Below are 24,341 nucleotides of genomic sequence, written 5' to 3' on the forward strand. Positions count from 1 at the left end.
GAGTAGGGGAAGCAACTGGCCTTCCATTTACAGATATTTATGTCTATATATCATTCCACTTCAGGGCATTAGCAGGTCAGCTGGATTATGTTTATTTAATTTCCTTTCCTCTTCTGTTTTCAGATCGTGCCAATCATGGCGATGCCACCATTGAAGTCTGCCGCCATTGCCCGCCTGAGTACGAAGCCGAATCTCTGCCCTCCTACACCATTGTCTCGGGCTTGCCCACCTACGATGATGCACTCGAGGAGTTCCGTAAGGCGGGCATTATACTAACGCCCTCCTTTGTGCCCGTCATCAAGATCTTCGAAAGCACCAGCAATGAGGCCTGCGGGGCCAAGGAGCCTGCCGTCTCCTATAGCCTGGTGGAGACTACCGCGGCTAGCGATGTCAATGCGGATAACATTTCAATTACTTCCATCACCTGCAATTGTGGCGGCACCTCGCCCACTGGGTCGCTGCCCAGCTACAGTGCCGCCACAGCCGCTGCCATGGTGGCGGCCAGCGCCAGTGGCTCGCAGGTCAGCTCGCAGGTAATTGAGCTGTCGCCAGAGCATTTGGCCTCGCTCTCCGAGAAACGCCTCTCGTTGCAGATCTCATTCAACAATTCGCTACGCCGCCGCTCCCGCTCCACGCTGCGCAACCACCTGCTGCGCTCCCGCGCTGTGGGGAACACCGCCGGCCTCGGCCCCATTGAGACAACGATGCCCAATGTCACGATTGCCACTGGCACCGAGGTGCTGCCGCCCATACACCGTACCTCCTCCTCGGTGTCGCTGTCCAGTGAGCGCCAGCTGCTGGATCAGCGCTTGAGGCACTTGCATCATCGTGGCTCCTTGTACTGAGGAGCAGCTCCGAATGCCAAACGCTCAAATTTCAATTACTTAAATTTTAGTTATAAGAGACAACAACAAACTGATATATGGAATAATAAAGTGTTTATACAAATGTTGTAATTACAAATGTTAGTGATTTTCATTTTGGTATCGGGAGTGGGATTTATTTAATAGAAGCCTGAATTGTGCAGGGGAATTTTAAATAACTTACGAATAAGTAATACCATCAAAAGGCTGAAGCTTGAACAGCTTGTGCATATGAAACCTTTTTATGTATATAGTGAACCGATTTGTTTTAATATTTATATAATATTATATAATAATATTGAAAGGATATATTCTAAAATATATCCAATATTCTTTTGTATATTTATTTCAATGAATATATTATTATATAATATTATATATTATTCCATATAAATAATTTATGTAGATAGGACACCAATTTATGGTTAAAAAATCCTCTGGAATAAGATAAAATTAAAAGCTCAGGCTTAGTCTTGTATGCATACAACTTTATTTTAGACTTTTCCCTCATTTTAATTACCAATCCTCCCAAGCTAAACCATAAATACATATGTAGGACACAAATCAAAAGTCGAAATGGTAAGAAATAGGCATCTCCCAAAACTCCAATTTGGCTTTCTCTTTTACAGCTTTCCGTGGTTAGCTTTCATATTGCACACATATCAAAACTGACACGCCTCTAGGCGTGAAAAGAAAAAATGAAGCATTGCACATGTATCTGACACCGCGTATGGGGGAATAGAACTGCCAGCTATCCATATAACAGAACGAAGCGCTGGCTTGGCCCATGCCATGGCAACGATCCCGGTTTGTTTATAAAGCGCCGAGGGCTTTGGTAACTTTTCGCAATAGTTTTCTGTGAACGATGAGCGGCACCACACGCAGCGGGCTGGTGCCTACGCCGAAGCGGCATATCAAATATGTGAGAAAGGTAACGGAACAGGCGTCCACTAGAATATGCTGTGCAGATGTTCGTCTAACGTGAGCGTATGCTTCCACAGAGGAAAAATCACCATGGCGACGATTCGCGTATGCCGTTGAAATTCGAGGCACAGCCGATGCCACTATCGCTGCGTCCGTTTGGTGGGCTATTCAATCCATTCGCCAAGGGCTGTTCCGTGCTCTGCAACCACCCGGCGCCGCCGGCTGTGAAGGATGTCATCAACCAGCTGAAAACATCGCTGGCCATTGAAGGCAAGTGCGTGACGCACGCGGCCAAGGAGAAGCCACTGGAGCAGCAATTGCAGCCACATGAAGCGGACAATATACCCGAGGATTTGTTTCGGCGCTATGCTGAAACCGATTCCCGGCCAATGACGCCGACACCAACAGTGACCAGCATCCACACGCGCACCAGTGCCGGCTCATTCTATCGGCGCTGCATCACGCCGGAGTGGGGCAAGCACGAGAACATTCAGCGCAAGAAGATCATATTGGATCTGCGGCGCACGCACTCGCAGGAGACGCTCTACTGGAAGCCCAGCTCGGAGCTGACACAAAGTGGCATCGAGGAGGGCAAGAAGCCAAAGAGCGCGGGTGCCAACGAGGACAAGAAGCCACGCCACCAGCAGTCCAATGAGCAAAGACCTAAATCTTCGCTAGCTACGGCGACCCTCTCGCCTGGAGATGATGAGCATGCGGAGATGGAACCGAAGCCACACAAGATTTGCATCAACGAGCACGACATGAGCGACGACGACGCGCGACGGGGCAAGAAACGTAAAAGGCTAAAGCCAACGCCGGGTGCGTAAATCACATAGATAAACAGGAACTAAATTCAGGAAACTAGCTAAGATTTCGAATTTCATCAAGATTTTGCTGTCCTATATTACTACTCCTAAATACAAAAATTACTATTAAACATACTCTTAGCTACCACAACATTTCACCTAAGCGAGGATCCAGAGACTCAGGTGGCTGCATTGGGACCCGATTCACTGAATGCCAGCACCAGACCCAGCTTGATACCCAACACGGCTGGCCTACTGCCCAAGGATCGGCGCGAGGTGGAGCGGGAGCCCATTTTGCTCAAAGGCAGCTTCCTAACCGATGAGGCGTTCCAGGCACTTAAGACAGATCTAACAGTAGATCTAATAGAGAACACCTTTGGCAGATATGTATGATGATAATACAGCTCGAGAAGCCAAGCTTCTTTTTAATAACTTTACCTGCAGCTTAATCGCGCACTGCGCGAGGCCATTAAATACATACCCAAACCAGTGCATAAGGCAGTCGAAGAAGTAGACAAAACTGTTGGTACGAATTCGAAAATGCCACGGAAATTCTCCAAATCCGCCACGCGTTTCGATGTCCCCATGGACTTGGCCATGCTAAAGAGTTTGTACCTAATACAGCATTAATTTCATATAAATTTAAATGTAATATTCAATTCTTGCAGACATGACTCCATGGGACTACCTCAGCAAGTACGTTTGGGTCTCGCAGCAACGCAAACAACTCTATAAGCGCGTTTTCCTCAAATATTTAAACCGTTGCGAAGAACCGGAAGCGGAAACGGATGATGCGACTCTCATCGAGTACAAAGAGCGCACAATGGTCTGGCGTAGTCTGCCGCAGGCCCTGGAGGATGTTTTAGAGTTTCATGGCAATGAGAAAAATGTACAAAATACACTTCATCATTTGGACTATAAGCAGGATGGCAACGGAATTTTGGATTTTCGCGCCTGGTGCGGCATAGTCTCCTTTGCCGAGCGTTTGACACTATCGGATCCTGACTGCAGTGATGATGATTCATGCGATGAATTGGAAAAGGCCGACTTCAATAGCATGGAGCAGATAATTGACCAGTTTGAAGTGCCCGATAAGCTGCAGAAAATCTTTAATATAATTCGTATCACACACAAAATAAAGCATTAACTTTTGAAATTTTCGCACCAACTCAAACGATATATTTCCATTTAGAGTTGCGATAGTATTTGGCATAATTGCCATTCACCAAATGCGGCTACACAATCAGCTGTTGCTGAAAACATATCGATACTTTTGTATACCTCGGAGTGAGTGCTTTTGATAAATTTTCTATAATTAAATTAGAAAAATATAAATTAAACCGCAATCATGGCCACATTAGAGGACAAGCTATTAGGTGAAAAGCTAGAGTACTACTGCAGCAGCAGCGAAGGCGAAGACAATGGCGACGACGGCGACGGCGACTGCGACGACGAGCAAGGTGCTCGCGGTAGCAAAGGGTCTGCTAGCTCCGGATTGACAATCAACACGGATCCTAATGCGGCACCACCGGGCGGCTTTCGCCAGCAAGGCTCGACCAATACCGGACCCAAGGGAGTGGTGCAGGACTGGCAGCGTTTCAAGCAACTCGAAGCCGAGCGCCGTGAAGAAACCGAACGGCAGCGTGTGGCTTTGGCTAAAAAGCTCAGCATGACGACTGCAACATCTGCAGAGGACGAGGAACGCAAACGCCAAGAGGAACTGGACGCAGAATTTGCGGAATTGATGAGCGAAGATTTTCTACAGCAATATCAAAAGCAGCGCATGGCCGAAATGCTGCGCCAAACAGGCCACCACCAGCAGTTCGGCAAGGTGCTGCAGCTCAGCACCCACGAGGAGTTTCTCTCCTGTGTGGAGGAAGAGAATAAGCACACGACGATTATAATACACATATACGAGCGCAGTCAATCGGCCTGCGCCACGCTCAACAGCTGCCTAGACACGCTGGCCAGCGACTATCCATCCATAAAGTTTGCCAAGATCTGCAGCTCTGTGGCGGGCATGAGTCGTGACTTTCGCACCAAGGGCCTGCCCGCTCTATTAGTGTACAAGGCCCAAGCGCTAATTGGCAACTTTGTGCGGCTGACCGACGATTTGAGCGACGACTTCTTCGCCTCCGATGTGGAGAGTTTCCTCATCGAGCATGGCATCATAGTCGATAGAGCCTTGTACAATTAAGCCCACAGATTGTGAATTTTATAGGATATAAGCTAAAAGAGCTGACCAAATAATGTGTTCGAACGTCTCGCATTTAAGCAGATCACACTTAGGTTTTCAGTTAGTTTCTTCAGGTCTCAAATGTTTCAATTTAGTTATTTATTTTTCCCATTTCAATAATTGGTTACATTTTATCTTGAAGAAGTTTTGTATACAATTTCTATGCAACTTTTTCTGTTTTCTGTTATGAAAAAAAGAAACAAAGAATGTCAATTTATTTTTGTTCTTTATATATATATATATATATATATATGTTTATATATACAAATGAAGCGAAATTTGTTTAAAAATATATTCGAAATGCATTCGCAGCAGAATTATAAAATTTGATGTATTTTATCTAAATATGGAAATAGACCCTGCACATTTTGTATGCTTTACCATTTTCATTTGTTTTGTTTTGTGTGTGTGTGTTTGTTTTTTTAATCATATACAATAAACATAAGATTTATAATATTTAAGGGCTAATGAATGTACTTCACTCGAAATCGTACTATGTAAGATTTATACATATACAATAATATATATATTTATTATATATTTAGCTTATAGCCTAACATAAACGGGCATTATAAAAATGATGTTGGTAATAAAAGGTTTACTAATCAACAAATTGGTGTTGCGCGTATTCATTTCACTTTTTAGTAGGTCCAGCATAATTTGCTTCATACTATGTATGAAATGGCCAAATTCTTCAATTTTGTTTTCAACTTTAACTAAGCCTAATTACATTTATGTAAATATATAAATTCAAGTTTTCATATCTTCTTGTTTTCTTGTCAAACGAACTCTCTGCAGCACAGCGAGTGAATTTTCTCTCAACTTTGTTCGATTTTTCGCTAAACTGCGCGAAATATCAGCAAGTTTTTTCAGTTAAATGGTAATGGGTTAGGAAATGGTACAGATTTTGGGCATATGCAGGGGATTTAGCGGGGCAGTGAACGAGTTTGGAGCGTACATTATGCAGAGGATAATGACATACTGTTCAGTTGGGATTGCTTGACCTTAACTGGGCTATAGATATTGTTGCTTGAAATTTGTTTAATTACTCGAGTTTAAACTATTCTCACTTCTGCACCTTTACTGTGGGTTGCTCGAGCTGTGCTAGCACTAGTTTTAATTCATTTTATATGTAAACATTTATACCGTATAGTTTCTTTTTTAGTTTTTTGTTGTTTTTTGGACACACAGACATTAGCTATAAATATAATTACAACTTTGTTTGAATTTTCTTGACGCCTAGATATTAAGTAATATTATCAATTAAATGCTACATATTTGTATATATATACAATGGGTTTTTATAAGTATGTGTGTGGCATAATATAGTATGTATATTTCGCAATTCATTCTTTTGAATTATTTATTAATTATTTATTTTTTTTTTTTTTAATTTTTTCGACCTTGTTTTTGTACTTTTACGTATATAATATATAATATTGAGTTCTTTTTGAGTTACGGTTCTAACAATATTGAACGCTTTTATTTTTATTTTGATTGCTGGGCGAGTCTTTGCTTTGAAAAGTTGAAAAATCGTGTATATTCTATATACAATAAATATTGTTCAAACTGTGTTTAGCATTTGTTGTTTGTTTGTTTGTTTCTCGTTGTTGCTTTGATATCTCTGTTTATGCTCAGGTCAATTGTTTCTATAAGAAATGCAGCTAGCCTAAGAGTTTCCGGTTGACAATGTGTTTCGAGTGAATTGAATTTGAATGCAGTTTTGAATTAAATTTAATTGCAGAGATTCATCAGATATCAAATTGGAAATAATATATAAAATGCAACGTATTCGAATAATAAAATAATGCATTCCATTCCATTTCATTTCGTAGTTTCTTTTTGTTTGCAATTTGCTTTTCACTTGTCTCAAATAAAATTTGGCAATTTGTTGCAATATCCGTTAAATTTTATCGTTATTAACTAAAGAAAATCAGCCTTTTCTTGCTATACACATAAATACAAGTACATATATATGTTAATATATAAATGTGTTTGTGTGTGGTTGTGTGTGTGTGTTAGATTACATTTAATATTTAATTAAACGCTAGTCAAATATTAAATCCATTAAATCGTTATTATTTTTATTTTTTTAATGTTACTTGAGCCTGCGTCGCTTGCCTCCAACTTGAACTACTCCTGCTCCTGCTCCTGCTGCTGCTGCTGCTGTTACAGCCGCGGCGGTTTGAAGCTCAGCGTTGTGCTGCACTCCAAGCTCAGCTGGTGCTCCATGGTGTCCATTTTGTCGTAGTCGTGGCTGCCACAGTCCGCTATGGAATTGCGCACAGACGGCGGCTGCTCGGCGCCCGGCAGCAGGCCCACCAGCAACAGCGGCTTGTTCAGCGGCACTCCAGCTGCAGCGGCTGCCGCTGCGCCGCCAACTGTTGCCGCTGGCGCCGTGCTGCCGGTCAGCTGTTCGTTGCTGATGCTGTTGCTGCTGTTGCTCTGGCTGCCGCCGATCTGTTTCTCCTTGTGGCGACGCAGCGAGGAGCGCAGCGGATACTGCCGCGGCACGTTGATGAGCAGGCGGCGTGTGTTGCTGTTGGGATTGCTGATGCTGCTGCTGCTGATGATGTTGATGTTGCTGCTGTTGGGATTGCCGACGATGTTGGGTCGACGCGCTGTGTACTGTATGGACTCGGCGCTGTTACTCAAACGGATGTTGCCAACTGATTAAATGCGGATTTATATACACAGGTTACGCATTGATCGCATACAGTTATTTATGTATATGTATATGTACACACATCGGATGGCGGAGGGGGAGAGAGAGAAGAGAAACGAAAAATAAAATTTGTTTATGAATTTGAGCAGGGCTTCACATTAAAAATGGGACGTTGTTTTTTCTTTTATATGGATTGTATATTATTTTGTTGTTTCATTTATGGATTTAGTCGGATGGTTGTTGTTGTGGTTGCCGTTACGACTGGGCGTGTTGCTAACAGCCAAAAACAACTCAAAGCATACATGAAGAAAAACACAAACATAAAACACAAAATTTCTTCCTTCTGGGTTGCGTTAGTACACATAAAATAATCATAATAATAATAATAATAATAGAAACAACAATTACAATAGATGTGTGTGGGTGTGTGTGTGGGTGTTGATGTGAAGTGTGTTTACAACAATTTCTAAATGTCATATATACGAAATACAAGAGAAAAGAAAAAAACATTTAAACAAAACAAAAGCTTAACATTTAATAAATAAATGTAAATATTTATTGTATACAAACAAAATACTAATTGTTTACACATAAAAAGCATTCAGACAAAAAAAAAGATAAGAAATATGTTGAAAATTTCTGAAAGCGCACGCGTTCTACACATAAAACAATATCGAATAATTATCAATAATTATAATTAGAATTAAAAATAAATATTTAGGTAACAAAATCAAATGATCTTTAATTTTTAATAAATATTTTTTATGCATGCAATGGATGGATATTCGACGAATATTCGCAATATTGTATTTAACCCTAGTTCTGTTATTTATTCTAACTCATAATGAGCTAACTTTGGATTTTGAGAATTGCATAGAAAGGCTACTTAAACAAATATCGTTTAGAAATTGATTTTAAGGCAGCTAAACTCTGCAGAGATATATATTAGAGGGATGAGCTGATCGAAGATTAAGTTTTATATTATTTAATATACATCTATATTTGATATATAATATTTAGGATATGTATTAGACACGACTGACCAGGTCAGCCTATCATATCTGACAAGGCAGGCGACGTTAATTAATGCGTGATTTACACAAATTACAAGTTAATAAGTTAACAACATTCATGGCGATGCTTCGACAAATTTTGCATGGGGACAAAGTTCAGAGATCGCTGAGACATTTCCTGTATACATATATGTATGCATATAAATTACAATGTTAGTTCTTGCATGAGTACAAATGAGCGCAATGAGTTCGTCGGGAGTTTTACTGGATTCATCTACAACACACAGGACATGCCACTTGCAGACTGTTTCTTTTTTTTTTTTGGTTAAGCGATGATTTTACAAATGAAAACATATTTTGCAACATAACAGAAATTTCAAAACAGGAAATCCAAAACGTTAAAAATGACTGTGACAAAGTTGTTGTTGCTGTTGCCGCTGCTGCTGTTGCTGCTGCTGGCATGACTGTTGCTGTTGCTGTTGCTGTTGATGTTGCTGCTGTCATTGCGATAAATGATGCTGCTGCTGCTGCCGCGCTGCGTCTCAAACGACTGATACAGCGACAAAGCGGACGCATTGCTGTCCAAGCGCTGGCGCTGCCGCTGACGCTGACGCCGCTGCAGCATGAGCGGCGTGGAGTGGCGCAGCTGACGCAATGTCGGCTGCACATGCTGCTGCAGCTCATGCGCCTGCAGCGTGTGCAGCACACGGCCATCTAGCGAATCGCAGTCGCTGTCCGAGTCAATCTTGTGGCTGGCGCTGTCCACATGCGCAACAACAACACCAACGGCGCCAGCAGCAGTTGCTGCAGCAGTTGCAGCAGCAGCGGCTGACAGATTCTGTGTCGAGTAGTAGCACGTATTGTTGTTGTTGTTGTTGCTGTTGTTGTTCAATGTTGTTTCGTGTAGATGAAAGCTACGAGCATGCGGCAACATCAGGCTGTTGTTATTGCTGTTGCTGTTGCTGCTGCTGCTGCTATTGCCCCTGCTGCTGCTGCTGTTGTTGCTGTTGTTAAGCATTTGCTGGGCAGCAGGTGCGTTCTTGGTGAATTGATTGTGATTGTTGGTTAGTGCTGCTGCCGTTTTATAACTACCCGAATTGGCGTCCAGCAACAGGCGACGCTGTTGCTGCTGCTGCGGCGGTCGCAGCAGACCCTTGGAATGTATATGTTGCTGTTGTTGTTTTTGTTGCTGCTGCTGCTGCTGCTGTTGCTGACGACTGTAGCTGTAGCTGTCCTCGGTGTCCATCATATCGTCCAGCTGCGGCTGCGACTGCGGCTGCCGCTCCCTTTCCAGTTCCAGTTCGCGTTCGCGCCGCTGCCGCCGATAGAAGTGATAGAGCAGCGCGGCCTGGCTGCGCTCCGCCTCGATGTCGCCGGCACCGCCGACGCCGCCGCCCACCGTCTGGCGCATGTCGCGCGTGCTGCCGCCACCCAGGTAGCCAGCGGCAGCGGCGGCGGCGACGGCCAGGCAGCAGTTGCTGCACGTGTCCGCCGGCAGCTGCAGCGAGACGACCGCATCCCGTGGCCCCAAGAACCATTCGGAGCGGGTGCGCATGCGTGCGGTTTGGCGTTCATGGACCTAACACAATTTTGTGTGTGATTTATATAATTTGTAAGATTTTTGCATTGATATTGTTGTATTGTTGTTGTTGTTGTAGTTGTCATGTGTCGTTGTTGTTGTTGTTGTGATGTGTTGTTGTTGTTGTTGTATTTGGGGAAGACGGGGATTCAAAAATTTCGCATTAGAGTTTTGGCATTTAAAGTATTCGATTTTGTTCATAATTAAAATAGGAATTTTTATTATTTTAATTTTTAAAAGCTGAATTTTAAATTTGTTTTCCTTAATTTGTAGATTTGTAGATTTTCAATATAAATCAAATAAATTGAAAAAAAAAAAAAGATAGAAATAAATAAAATACAAACGAAAATTGTAATAATTAAAAGAGGTGTTAACAATTTTAAATTAGAATTTTGTAATTATTTACACAAATTTGAAGGCAGCGCAGCAGAGAAAAAAGTGCGATCAAAAATATTATTAAATAAATATATTTACTAAGGTTATTCACAGGAATAGCATAAGATTTCAAGTAACATATAATATATTTCATTTTTTTTTAGTCACTTGTGAATAACCCTTTTCAAATAAGATTGAAGCAAACAAATTTGCAGCTGATAATAAATTAATACATAAATAATAATTAGGGAACCGCCAACAAGCGTTTGCTGAGCACATTTTATGAAACATACAAAAGATTGTATATATGTATATAGTTTATATTATTTATGAAAGAAATTTCATATGCAGTTGCGGAGCTCTTCGAGGTGTATATGTGTGTGCGTGTGTGAGTGTGCGTGTGTGTTTGTTAATCTGTGTTAATTCTGTTGCAAACTACAAATTAAAAGACAAAGAAACAAGATACAAGAGACAAGATACGAGCACAGACTACAAACAAAGAGTTGGTTGGGTTAATTGAGGCAACGACAAGACGACAACAAAACAAAACTACAAATTAACAATAAACAATTAACAATTAACAATGCAAATTCAACAATTGCGTGGCTTAATCAAAACATAACTTAAGCTATTAACTAGATAGCTAAAAAAAAAAAAACAAATTCGTTTGTGTTTGTGCAGCAGTTTGTGTGTGATTTTTTTTGTATTTTTAGTTTGGCTTCAACATAAGAAAATAATTATTATAATGATAAGATATACAAACTATGTTTAATTGTCTGAACACATTCGGGAAACAATGATAAGACATGATTTGCTTGAGTTATTTATAAACTTATAAATAAATATGTATATGTACAGTGCCTAAATTCTTTAGTTTTTGTTTGAAAAAAAAGTTGATGGAATATTTATTTATATTATTTTTTATTTGATGGAAAAAGAATTAATGTAACAGAATTTCTGTAAAATTTTGTTTTATATTTTATATAAAATTTTTGTTGATTTTTGGTTGATTCTTGTTTTTTTTTTTTTTTTCTTCTTCACTTTGAAAGTTTGGCTAAAGAACATGTAAAATAAATAAAATTAAAAATGATTTGAATGTAGTTACAAAAAATGAACAAAGTACAGTTATTTTTGTTGTTTGCTCCTCTTCATTTTTTGCATAATTAAATGTGTGTATTTTTTTGTGTAGTTTTTGTACTTTTTTTTCGAGTTTTATTCTGAGCTTTTTAGTGCCAGATTTGCTTAAAAATATACTTAAATGTAAAATTAAATTGTTCTTTTATATATGTACTCATATATATATATAAATATATTTGTGAGCTTGTGTGTGTGTTTGTGTATTTGTGAGTCTGTAAGTGGTAGTTGTTGTTTTTGTTGTTGTTGTTGCAGGCGCAGCTTTAGTAAGATATATAAGTATATAGTATAAAGAGCATAGAATAAAATACAAAACTAGTGACAGAGAGAGAGAGAGAGAGAGAGAGAAAAAAAGGCAAACGTTCAAAACTCTGAGAAATTAAATCCAAAACATTCTTGTTTTTGTTTTTGTTGTTTGTTTTCGATTAGTTAAAAAAAAAAAACACAATTTCGTAAGTAAGAAATAAAGGTGAGAGGGAGGGGAAAAAGTTCATAGCGTGGCATGGGGGGCGGCCGTCCAAAGGTTATTAAATTAAGAAAAATTAAACAACAAAAAATAGTATATATAATTAAACAAAATTGATAATCAATTGGAAAATAAACAAATAAACAGCGTAAATGATAATATTACAGAAAATTAAAATAAAATCAAAATAAAGAAAGTAAAAATAGTAATACAAATCAAGAGTTAAAAATTCATCAAATCAAGAAAAACTTATCGCCTATCGATTAATTCGGAATTTCTTTTGCAGTTTGCTTGCTCAAACCTGCAAATAGAATACAGAACTTAAAATTCGAGCAGGATTGCTAATGGCAAAGGGAAGGCTGATTGGATTAGGATATCGTTTCGTATTCTTTTTTTTTTTTTTTTGGGAAAGGATTTGATTTGATTGCCCTTTTTTAAACGGATATTCTAGAACCAGGCCAGAACTTGTCCCTCACCTGTGGCAAATACGAGAGACTCTTGGTGCTCTCCGCATAGCGATTGACGGCGCGCAGCTCCTCCATGGTCATGCCGCCCGAGTTGGCACCGCCGTTGCCGCCCGTGACGCCGATGCCGCCAGCGCCCCCATTGGAGCCAGCGGCGCCGCCAGAATTCGAGCTGCACGAGCTGCTGTGCCGTATGCCGCGATTGCAGCGACTGCAGGTCCGCTGCGGCTGCTTCAGCTTGCCGCCATTGCTGCTGCTGTTGCCCAGGGCTGCGCTGGTGGCTGCTGTGGGCCCAGCAATGGCTCCGGTGGAGGCGGCATTGCTGCCACGACGATCGCTGCTGCCGTCGAGGCTCTTGGTGCCGGTGCGCAGGCGTCGCTGATGATGGCCGCTGGGCAAGGGCTTCTTTTTGTTCTGACGGTAGCGACGCTTCACGGTGGTCAGCTCGTCATCCTCGTCGTCCTCCTCGTCGTCGTCGTCGTCCTGTGAGTTGCTCGTTGTGCCCGCCAGCTGCTGCTGCTGCCGTTGCTTGAATTGCTGCAGGCCACGCAGCTGCTGCTGCTGCTGCAGATGCGACGGCGTGGCCGGCGCAATGCTGCTCAGCTCCAGATCGGCGGCAAAGTCGTGGGCCAGCTCATCATTATCCTCCTCGTCGTCCACATAGTCGTCGTAGTCATAGTCAGTGCCGTTGCCGTTGCCGTTGCCAGCGCGCTTGGCCGGCAGCGGCGAGCTGGTCATGGCAAAGATGCCCGGCCCCTCCAGCGACACGGAGAGACGGGCGCAGCTCTCGATGAACGAGTGCTCCGGCGACACGCCCAGCGACAGCACGCTGTTCTCCAGCGCCGAGCTGGAGCTGGTCAGCAGTGCGGGCGTCGAGCGAGACTCCTCCTGGGCCACTGCATGCAACACGTTTCGATTTTAAGAGTAATTTATAGTTAAGAGGTTTCGTATGAGCAATGAAATAGACATTAAATATGTACAGGTCGTGTGTGAGTCAAAGCAGAGTGCAGAGTTAGAGAATAGATGGAGAGAGCGAAGACAGACAGAGGAGGAGGAGAGACAGAGAGAGTCTAGTGTGTGAAGAATTCGTGTTAAGCCCAAAGCATAGAAACCCCAAAAGCCTGTTGCCCAAGCAATGGACTTAAGAACTAAGCACATAGCTAACCCCAAATACGAATAGTGGCACAGCTTATAGATAGCCAGATAGAGCTAATCTAGATAGTAGAGGTACTCACGTAAGCCCCAACGCTCGCATTGGCACTGCAACCAAGTCTTTTCGGCCTCCAGAGAATGTTGTACTGTGATAAGCAGAAAGAAAAGTTTATTAATCATTGTGCATTGAATAAATAAATGAATAAAAATGACTTTAATAACCTAGTTTAACTTAGTTCTTATCTCTGATAAATATTTATAAATGTATATACAAATATTTATTTATATTTAAGATTTTATAAAAACCACAATTGCCTTTCTTATAATCATTAAGTTCTTATGCAATGGAAATCTAGATGCCTTAATAATATATATTTACTTATTGTGGGTGCTTTCGATACTATAAATATTCCATATCGTATTGCGACTCAGAAACAGGTCTAACTGCTTATATGGAACACACATTCCGTATTCATAATGTATAATTATATACATATTGCTCACGTATTTATCTGACTTTAATTTTACGAATTGACAATATTAAATAGTTGTATATTGAGTAAAGTTCCGAGAATCATATGTGGTCTATGAATCCTAACTCATATAGTCAATCTTACAATATGTATATGCTTCAATTCAGTTAAAGATCTTGAGCACAAACTTTCCATTCTAAATAGTTTCATTTGTAATCCCTAATCTTAACTCTGGCATTCCTTAGACACCTCTTCCCACTCCACTTACATGCATATTTCTGTTGCGCCAATTTGCCGCGTGGCGGCGGCGGATATTGGAAACTGCAGATCCATTCGTCCTGCACCTTTAGAATGCGCCCCGTGACGCGGGCATAGTATTCGTAGTTGTCGCGCCCGAAGATATCGTGTGTGGCAAACTTATCGATAATGTGCTGCATGATCTTGGTGGCCACCTGAAAGGGAAGAGTGTTTAGTACCCAGCATAATCACTAAATGTATAGTCCATTCGGAGCTCACCTTAAACTTGAGCACATCCTCCATGCGCGCGGTCTTGCCATCGCTGACGCAGGATTGAAAGAAACTGGGCGCTACAGAGACGCCGAGAGCTTCGCTGGTCATGCCCGTGGATGCGTGGGCCGCATTGCTGGCGATGACGCGGAATGTGCCAAAGAGTAAGACTAATAGATGTTGCGTATATTTGGGCAGTGATGCAAACAATCTGCAAGAAAAGCGGAATGCGGTAAAGAGGAAATGAGTACATTGAATGCGAAACGAAGGCAAGCGTAAATGTCAGCCCAGAAGCCCGTATAAAGATCGTCTTATCTATGCATATCTAGGTGGCACAGGCGGCGGCAATTGTTACTCATGTTTTTATTACACAGTGCACTGACTCATTGTCTAGCCAGGGCCGGCGAAGAAAGCCATCCAGGTGGGTGCAGCAGGCGACGTTAGATAGAGGTGGAGGTAGAGGTAGAGGTAGAGGTAGAGGTAGAGGTAGAGGTAGAGGTAGAGGTAGAGGTAGAGGTAGAGGAAGACTAAAATTCAGCTGCTTGAATTGTTCACACTTTCATTTTGGCATGCGCGGCTTGGAAAACCTGACAAACAAACTACCAAAACTGGTCTGTCTCTCTCTCTCTCTCCGAGTCCCCCTCTCTCTCTCTCTCTCTCTAACTCTCCCTGTCTGTCTGTCTTTCTTTCTGCCTCTCTTTCGGTCTATCGTGCTCGTTACACAACCTAGAGACCAACGAAGCGAACTAAGCAACTATCACAGCCATCCAATCAATTAATGCTCTTTGCTCTTCGCATCTGCGGCTCCCATAAAAAAGTGAAAACTCGAAGATACAAGCACACAGTCAACGTCCATAACCGACGCGTCGCTTGACAATGAATTATACTATAATACATGGCATATAAGAAGTAAGCTCCAGGGGCCGACATCGTCTATTAAGCTGCCGGTGTGAATTGCCATACAATGAGCTGAGCAAACAAACAAACTGAAAGAAAAGCGTACCAACACAGAGACAACTGCAACACTCTAAAGGTGTTAAATGCATTGATAAGGCACAATAATAGGCCGCCGCTGCAAATGCAGCTCCAATTATAGAAAGAAAATAAAGTAAAATAAGACTTCTGCATAAAAAGAAATCATGAGTTGGCAAAAGGTCCTCAAGCAAACGAGAAGTTCATCCGATTATTTATTTGGATTATTAGAAACGAAGACGCAGGCTTCTTATTTCTATATTTGTAAACACAACTTACGGCAGACTAAGCAAATTCCCGCACAGTATGCGATAGATTCTACAGCAATCCGATTCGCTTCAGTAGTTTTTGCTTTCAGCAGATTTTACAGATTTTTTTGTCAACTCTTTTAATCAGCGGGTGATAAACATTGTTTGCCAATGGCGTAGTGCTCATATCGTGGGTCAAGGCTTTATAAAGTTACTTCATCTCTAAACTATCAGCGCGTTCACCTGTTTCCTCATAGCACAAAAAAGAAAACACGCAAATAAAGAGAAGCAAACAGAGCAAACCCGAGCAATGGCCGCCTAGCCTATGGCTTGAACTTTTTAGCTCTGGCCCCCAACGATATCAACGACCCGAAGTGCAGCAAACAAAACCACCCAAAAAAAATACGTTAAATATTAAAAAATGAAAACGTGCCGCCGCTGTAATACCATAAATATATTCTACATGGCCCACGGTCCAATCTTATCGAAGGGTGCGCTAAGCTCCATGCTTTTTCAACTTCTTCACATGGAGGACAACGCCGTGTGATGCCTCGAACTCGAACTCGAACTCGAACTCGAGCCCATCAAATCGAAGCAATCGAAGCTAAATAAAATAGATAACTTATCTATTATTATTAATACGTATCTGGGGCTATGTATGTGGCTTGGCTTTTGTTTACTATTTTATTTTATTTTCGGCGACGCTCGTAAATGGAATGCGTACAAATTGTTTACTAATTGCATTAATTACGAGGAATTCCGTTAGGAAAAACAACAACAGTAACAACAACAACAACAACGAAAACAATATAATAGTAGAATTGAACGATTGGTTAACGAAACAAGTGTTTACGCTGTCGTTTGATATGGACGCGATAAGGCATTAATTATTATTTTTGTATTTTATTTTATTTTTTTTTGGGTATCGTACGCAATCGTACGGATGATTAATGTCCCCCTATTGATTTAATTGCTCAAAATTATTTGATTTTGTTTTAGCTATTTATACAATTTTATTTTATATATTTTACAATCAGTCTGAATTAATCGAGCTGATTCTACGTGTTTCACATGGATGACGCAAAATTCTCGAAATGAAGTGCAAAATAGTTAAACTGCCATTAAATGGGTATACTCAGACCGCGCTGCAAAGCTAAAAAGTATCAAGAGTGGTGCCTAGAACAGCTGTTCCAATTATTTCAAACAATCCAAGTTCTCATTTAGAATATTTAATAGTTTCAGAAATGACTCTCTCAACTAGCTCCCCTCTAAAGTAATTTAATGAGCTTTAAAAATGAAAATCGCATAGAAAGGCGACTTCTCCGCTCTATCTCCAATCAAACTTTCGTTTGCTTTAGGGCATTTTCTGATCAAATTCTTTCAAAGTTGCCCGATGTTGTTTGCCCTTTGTTGAACATGATTTATTACGCTTGTTTTTCATATGAAAATCGCATAGAAAGGCTCACTGCCCATTGAACTTTCCTTTTCTTCAGGGCATTTCCTAGTCGAGTTCTCTCAAAGACAGCCAATTCAAGCTTGCTTTTATTGTTTCTACACATGATTTTATGCATATTATTAATGGGATACATTAGAGACCCGCATTTTGGGCACACGCACCCAGCTGCCTCCTTATATAATCGCTGATCGAGACGCGTTACGCATGCGCCGTGTTGCCAGACAGACGGCGCTGATTTTACATAATGCTTAAGAAACCGGCTATATTTAAAGGCATTTCTGTGAATTGGATGCTAAATAGTTTTTCGTATGCTTAACACATATGCATATGTATATGTGTGTGTGTTCGTGTGTGTGTAAGTGCTACTGTTAAGGCCAACGCTGCGTCACATTATAGATGAATCATTTATTATTATTATTGTATTTTTTCATTCATAAAAAAGAAATATGTCAGCCGTAGCCGCAGTCGAATACAATGTTTTTTTTTTTTTATTTTTCTCGCACTCGTCTGCCTTTTCAAGTGCCGCATTTGATTTGCCTTTTTTTAAATGTTGTTGTAACTGTTTTATTTCTTTCTTTCATTTCTTTTTTAATTTCTTTTGTGGTTATCAGAGATATATGTATATGCATTATATATGTATTGTTACGTATTTGTGCCCTACAGAGAAACCAGTTTTGATATTCCCACAACTCTTGTGCCACTTGAACGATTTCAGATGCCAGCTCTACCGGCTGATAAGACCCATAAACGAACACTGCAGGGCGGGGCACTGAGACTTGAGAGCTGAACTCGGAAGCAACCAGGCTTTATCACAGCTTTATGTTATGCAGCAGTATGCAAACCATATTAAGAAATCAGGCGTAATTCCTATTAAAGAAATGTTTGCACATTACATACATAGATCGCAGGGCAGATTAGTCAAATAGTGAGTCAATGCAATAGTCTACATAGGAATTACTTGAGTCACAATTAAAACAGCAAGAACAAAGGATGGCAGTTCTCTCAGCTGCTGTAAGCCGCAGAGTTGGTCACTCGCTCTATTTAAAGGGCTTTTTCCCCTCAGATTCTCAATTATATCTTTAAAGTCTGCATCAGCTGCAGCTGCATCAATATTCATCGTTGCGGCGTCTTGCGATTGCGTCTCATCGTCTGCGGCAACGCGGCTCCACGCCCAAAAGCCTTTGTGTTAATTTAGCAAAAATATAAAAAATTGAGAGATTCAAACAGATGCGAAACGCGAACCGCAGCAGCAGCAGATTTTGTTGTTGTTGTTGTTGTTGGCGGTAACAAAAAACAAAAAAAGCGAATGAAAAATACAATACGTCATAATAATGAGCCAAGTAAAACAGCAAACGCAACGCACGATAATCATAAAAAAAAATATGAAGCGGTTTCAACATATAAATTTGCTCACATATACATATGTGCATATGTATATACCCTATATATATACATACATATACAAGTGCAGACAGCCAGATACAGGCACAAGATACAAATGAGAATGGTAAAGTCGAGCGTACTTGACATACGGATACCGTTTACTCTTGACTTGCACGCTTCTCTGCGATTCTCATTTGGCAATTAATTAAGTCAAAAGCCGCAAAACGTTGCAGAGGCACCAATTAAGATGGCATTAGCTATAAATTATATAGAAATACATACTGCAATCTAACTTCTAGCTCTATAGTGCAGACAATTAACACTAATAAGCCACATGCCTAAGATATATATATTCGACAATTATAATCTCAGTTGCAAATAGCTATTTAATTTTTTATTTGACTCACATTATAGTGTGAGCAAAGTTTTATACAAGTCCAAAGATGAACATCGCAGTGTTAGTCCGGCATATGGTTTGGCCAAAAGATCAGCGTTCAGGGCAATCGCTGGAAAAGTCAAGCCAGACAGGCAGCCCAAACCAAGAGAGGCCCAGAGATAGGGTAAATGGAGACAGATACGGAATGCGAATATGAATATGATGATGATGAAAATGAGAATGAGAATGAGACTGAACCAGAGAAGCTGGCAACAGCCGAAACAGGGCCAGGCGAACAACGCGCGACGCACCCGATGAGCTCTACTGACGCACATTTTAGTGACTGTATGTACTGTGGAAGAGATCGCTGTTTATATGCGTTATATATGAATGTATATTTATATTGTGCACTCGCTTATTTTACTTTTATTGGTTTTGTTTGGGCGGGCATTGGGCATTGTGTGTTGTTTATACTGTGCGACTGACTGACTGACTAACTGACTGACTGACTGACTGACTCTGGCGGCAGTTTAAGTTTATTTATGCAGCGTGGCCAAATGGAAACTTTGAGGTAGCAATTTTTTCTTATATATATGTATATACATGCAGATATATAATATTTATTTTTGTATATTTGTTATTGCGATTCGCGAAGCCCTTTAAAACAACAACTATGACGACTTTAGCACAGAGAACCCAGTAAAGAATCGAACGAAACGAAACGAAACAAAACAAAACAAAACACAATTCTCTGCAGTCCGTGACTGACTACATAATGTAATAATCAGGAAGTGAACATCAGTCGATATTGCAATAGACCCAAACAGACGTCCACGTCGCCTCTTGTTAATGCATTGGACAATGCGGCTTTTGTTATAAACTGTTTCCCTGTCGCCGTCTCTGTCTCTGTCTCAGTCGCAGTCCCTTCTTGTTTTCCTCTCTTTCTTCACTTATGTATATTCCAGACAGCCGTCTCTGCTCAGTTGCCATTTCGCCTGTCTAGCCCAACAAAAGCGGGCAATTTTTGCATTCTTTTTGCACTTATTGATATTCGCCAACAGCAGAAGAAGGTTTATGCCCAACTATTGTCACAGACAACAGGCAACCGGACAGAGGGACAGTCCAATCGACCGGCCAGGCAGCAATTGTGTAAATATCCTATTAGCTTTGGCAGTGTGCATGATATGACAGGCAGCTGGCATATGAAAAGGTCGAAATCAAAAAAAGATATTTAAAAATAAATCTCTTCCGCGACACAAAGTCTAAATACCCTAGACAATAGACAGAAATTAGATTTGCCTCATCATTAAAAAGATTTTATTTTTATTGTCCAACTCAAGCACTAAACTACTTTCAACTATAAAAGAAAATTTTCATTTTATTAGTATTTGATTTCTAAGAGAATTCGCTAATCTTCATAATTCGTAGCAAAGTTCTTAAGCTCTGCCTTGGGACAGGCGTATGGGCGCAACAGGCGTTCGAAAAGCTTCAAAACGAAGCGAAAAAAGCTTTGGCTAGGCAACAAGTTGAAGCTAACAGGAAACCGAAACAATTGACGGAGCCACAAGATGGAAAGAGAGAGAGAGAGAGAGAGAGAGATAGATAGATTGAGAACGGCAGGCAAGAAGCGGGGTTGGGTCATTCATACATACATATGTACATATACACACACATACGCACACACCTGACTGCAGTCAAACTTTTTTAGATACCAACGACGTCAGCGTCTTGTTTGTGTTTTGTTGTTTGTTGTTTTTCTAACAGGTAATTTTACAAATAAAATTCTACAGAAATAACAAACTCACATGGTCTTATGCATTTAGCACACAATATAGATATACAAATGCATATGTATACCCGAGGATTACCTAGTATATTGCAAAAACGTGCAACAATGACGTCGTAGCTGCCGTCGTTCGTCTGCTGCAATAATAATAACACTTAGCAGCAACCCGCAGCAACAACAACAACAACAACGGCAACAAAATGATGTGCCAACTGATTGAATTGAGTGCCAATAGTTTTGTGGGGGACCTGTTGGGCTGCTCTTACGTTTTACGTTTACGTTAATTGATACAAAGTCTCAAACGCGCGTCTACAGTGTGTATCTATTTATAAAAAGTTTCAGTGGCAGAGTCGCTATTTTCGCGCATTGGTTTGATTCGGCAACGAATCTGATTGCGATTGCTCAATGTGTGCGTGTTTGTTTGTGTATATATATGTATATATCTATATAAATGTGTGTGCGTGTGCCTGTTTGTAGAGATATCTTTTTGCTGTTGCTCTTGCTGGTTTGGCGGCCTGCGCCTGCCCTAAAATGTAAATAAACAAAAGAAAGGTAACAGCAACAGCAGCGGCAGCAGCAGCGGCTACACATAAACAATTACAACAATAAATGTGTATATAATTGTATGCTGGCCACGAACGCAAAGTTTACAGTAACCAAATTAAAATTTACGTTTGAACCGCTGCTCTGCTTTAGCTGAAATGGAAAAATCATTTGGCGGTCGATTTTTACGCATGTACCGATATCCGAATTTTAAATTTATGTTTTATTGCTGACGTTATTTGTTTACACGCACATTAGCATTAATGTAACAGCGTTGCTTCTGTTCTTGTTGTTGTTGTTGTTGCTGGTGATGCTGCTGCCGATACTTCTGCTTCTGACTCTGCTGACGCAGTTGCCGCATCCAACCACCCATTCATCCTCATATATCAAAGTGGCAGAGTGTATTAACAAAAGCGAAATCTGAATAGACGCATATAAAGCGTTTGCAATCAAACAGCTGTCAAATGCCAATTCAACAGCATTAAGTTGGCAAGGCCACTGCAGCTCCGATAAAAACGAAAGATAATATCGATTGCGATTGTTAATGCTTAATTGCCAGAGCCGCTCACTTCACTTCATTTTGCTTCACGCACAACCAACTTTACCGTCTCCTCTCTACACACTTCACCCACAATTCGGGCTGCGATTGCAATTGCAAGAAACAACAAAAGTAACAGAAGCAATCGTAAATTACAAAACTGCAATATTTTTTGTTTTATTTTAATTGAGCATGCGTGGGTCTGTCTGTTTGTCTGTCTCTTCGTCGGTTGGCCCACGCTTTATGCTCTAATTCAGTTCGGTTAGAAATCGATTGCAACAACAAAGCAAACCAAAGCAATGCGAATCAACGCAAAGCAAACAAGCAAACAAAACATTTCAATTTACAGCTGCAAACTAAGTACTTACTACAAGCCCAGAGGATTACTCTCCACCAATTTTTGTCGCCTGCGCTTAGCGTTTAAGTGAAAATTGGTGAAAATCTAGCAAATGTGAAACGCAGCAAAAGCAACAAACGCAGCGATAGCAAAACATAGTCAACGCTTTTCACTTAATTTCAACTAAATTCGCAGACGTCTTCGCCCGCTCGCACACCCACCCAACATCTGCCAACTCACACATACATGTTACATACACATATACAAATACATATAGGTATGTGTGTGTATTGAAGATTCTTGAGCTGCAACCAAATCTAGATCCGGTTCAGCAAGTTTACCGCAAGCTAGTTACAATATATACACACACAGACACAAGATGGGTACATCAGTGCTTCTAGAGATGGTCGCGTGTCAGCACGATATGTAGTATATTTAACTTATGTAGTTAAAGATGTGCCACATTATTTATGAAGGTAAAATTAAAAAGGTAAAAACAACCCTCATAAATATTAGCTCAATTGATAAGGTAAATTTAAAAAACGGCGCGAAAACCATACAGATAAATACTATAGGTCGTGTCACGTCGCTAACACATAACTATATTCAATATACAAAAGTTTGCATAAACGTGTGTATATATTTATATGTACATGCATCTACATCTGTAAATAATTGACAAAGTTGTCAACTCACCTGTGTAAACGGTCCGTTTGCTCGGCTTCGTTTTGCAGCTCGTTAATGGCAAAGAGCTCCATCTCGCCACTGCGTCCAAAGATGCCGTTCGGTATCTTGCGGAGGAACTTCTTTAGTACGCTGGCAATGGTGAACACCGAATAATTATCAACGTTGACGAGTCGGCCCGCCTGCAGGAAATGGATGAGCTTCTTCATTGCGCCCTGATGGCCGGGCGCACGGAAAACATCGCGTCGATTGGGCGACTCCTTGTTCAGTTTCAATATTAATACGAGGAGAGGGCCTGGAATGTTATTGTTGTGCTTGCACACCTCCTCCAGAGGCACACCGAACTTCACCTTCTCCAAGCGGTAGGGATAGGCGGGAGCGGTAGCTGGATGGCCACAGGATGTGACTACGTTGCCCAAATCAGCAGCGCGTCGATGCACGCGTTCGGCCCAGCTGGACATTGTGTATGTGTGTGTACGTGAGCGTTGGTTTGTTTGTGTGCGGCTATTTGCCTGCGTACGCGCGTATGTATATTAAATTATGTGTGTATGCGTGCGTGTGTGTGTGGGCAACACTTTTTTTTCGGGCGTTCGGTTTTCACAGAAAAATGTGCTCGCTCACAATTTTATGCTGTTTTATGCTGGTTGAAAACATGTTCCTCGGTTCCCCTTTACTTTCCCACTGGAATGTAACTGCGTTGTTATTGTAGTAGTAGTTGTTTCTCTCGCTATTTTGTCTCTGTATGCATTTATCTTTCGTTGTCGTTATTACTCCGCTCCTCGTACTTGTATCTGTTAATTTTGTTTTTTTCTTTTTTTGTTTTGGGCGTTGTTTGAATTTTCTTCGTACGTAGTAATTATTTTGTTCGTTAAGATTACACAAATGTTAAATTAAATTTAACAAGAGCTGTGTTTTATGTATGTATTTATTTAGATGAGTGTGTGTGTGTGTGTGTATGCTTGCTTAGATTTGGCAATTTCAATTTTATATGCTCGCGCACTCACAGCAGCCACTCCTGTATGCACTTTTTTTTGCTTTGCTACTTCTTTCTTTTTCACAGTTGCCGTCTCTTTAGAGTTGAAGCGTAGATAGCGCGGCGCGTCGCAGCATATTGAGCGAAAGATATTTAATCCACATGCTAAGTGATAAGTATAACGACGCGGCTGGTTGTTGCTTTGTTTTTTTATTAAATTAATTGGTTAGTTTTCGTGGCTCTTAAAATAATTCTCGCGTACCTACACGCACGACTTGCAGCTTCAGCACTTGTGTATACACTAGCGATGCGCAGCTTTTTTCTACTAGGGGTGTACTGATAATATCGAATTGTTGATATCAAAGTGGAAGCAATCGATGTATCGATA

General features: G+C 40.8%; 5 protein-coding genes across 10 annotated transcripts in view; 4 read left to right on the forward strand and 1 right to left on the reverse strand.

Annotated features, from left to right (window-relative positions):
* The window catches only part of comm3 (protein commissureless 3), a 37,021-nt gene extending 36,058 nt beyond the window's left edge, over window positions 1-963 (forward strand). For both annotated transcript variants that reach the window (XM_030382836.2, XM_018101191.3), the window contains exon 2: window positions 124-963. In XM_030382836.2, the coding sequence (XP_030238696.1) occupies window positions 124-845 (722 nt within the window). In that variant the 3' untranslated portion in view covers window positions 846-963. The remainder of the gene's footprint in view (window positions 1-123) is intronic.
* mRpL20 (mitochondrial ribosomal protein L20) overlaps window positions 1-24,341 on the forward strand; it is a 73,055-nt gene that overhangs the window by 27,353 nt on the left and 21,361 nt on the right. The gene's annotated exons all lie outside the window — the stretch shown is intronic.
* On the forward strand, window positions 1,523-3,767 carry LOC108651460 (uncharacterized). The gene is made up of 5 exons (XM_018101189.3): window positions 1,523-1,794; window positions 1,865-2,606; window positions 2,736-2,980; window positions 3,038-3,200; window positions 3,262-3,767. The coding sequence occupies exons 1-5, from the start codon at window positions 1,729-1,731 to the stop codon at window positions 3,738-3,740; spliced, it is 1,695 nt and encodes a 564-aa protein (XP_017956678.1). The 5' UTR covers window positions 1,523-1,728; the 3' UTR covers window positions 3,741-3,767.
* Window positions 3,826-5,061, forward strand: LOC108651468 (phosducin-like protein 1). Its single transcript, XM_018101200.3, has one exon. It carries the CDS (start codon window positions 3,942-3,944, stop codon window positions 4,788-4,790), a length of 849 nt encoding a protein of 282 aa, XP_017956689.1. The 5' UTR covers window positions 3,826-3,941; the 3' UTR covers window positions 4,791-5,061.
* RhoGAP71E (Rho GTPase activating protein at 71E) lies at window positions 5,243-24,284 on the reverse strand. 5 transcript variants are annotated; one of them, XM_018101183.3, is made up of 7 exons: window positions 22,993-24,282; window positions 14,667-14,868; window positions 14,419-14,602; window positions 13,761-13,823; window positions 12,538-13,421; window positions 9,600-10,086; window positions 5,243-7,498 (listed from the first exon to the last, which is right to left on the reverse strand). In XM_018101183.3, the coding sequence occupies exons 1-7, from the start codon at window positions 23,439-23,441 to the stop codon at window positions 6,999-7,001; spliced, it is 2,769 nt and encodes a 922-aa protein (XP_017956672.1). In that variant the 5' UTR covers window positions 23,442-24,282; the 3' UTR covers window positions 5,243-6,998. The 5 variants fall into 5 exon arrangements, with proteins under 5 accessions (XP_017956672.1, XP_089115637.1, XP_017956676.1 ...); XM_089259511.1 differs by lacking the exon at window positions 22,993-24,282 and adding an exon at window positions 19,124-19,258; XM_018101184.3 differs by lacking the exon at window positions 9,600-10,086 and having other exon boundaries at window positions 7,415-7,498; window positions 22,993-24,280.

The sequence above is a fragment of the Drosophila navojoa genome, chromosome 4 (genome assembly GCF_054131105.1).
Source record: "Drosophila navojoa isolate 15081-1374.11 chromosome 4, UAZ_NAV_1.0, whole genome shotgun sequence".
NCBI classification, from domain to species: domain Eukaryota; kingdom Metazoa; phylum Arthropoda; class Insecta; order Diptera; family Drosophilidae; genus Drosophila; species Drosophila navojoa.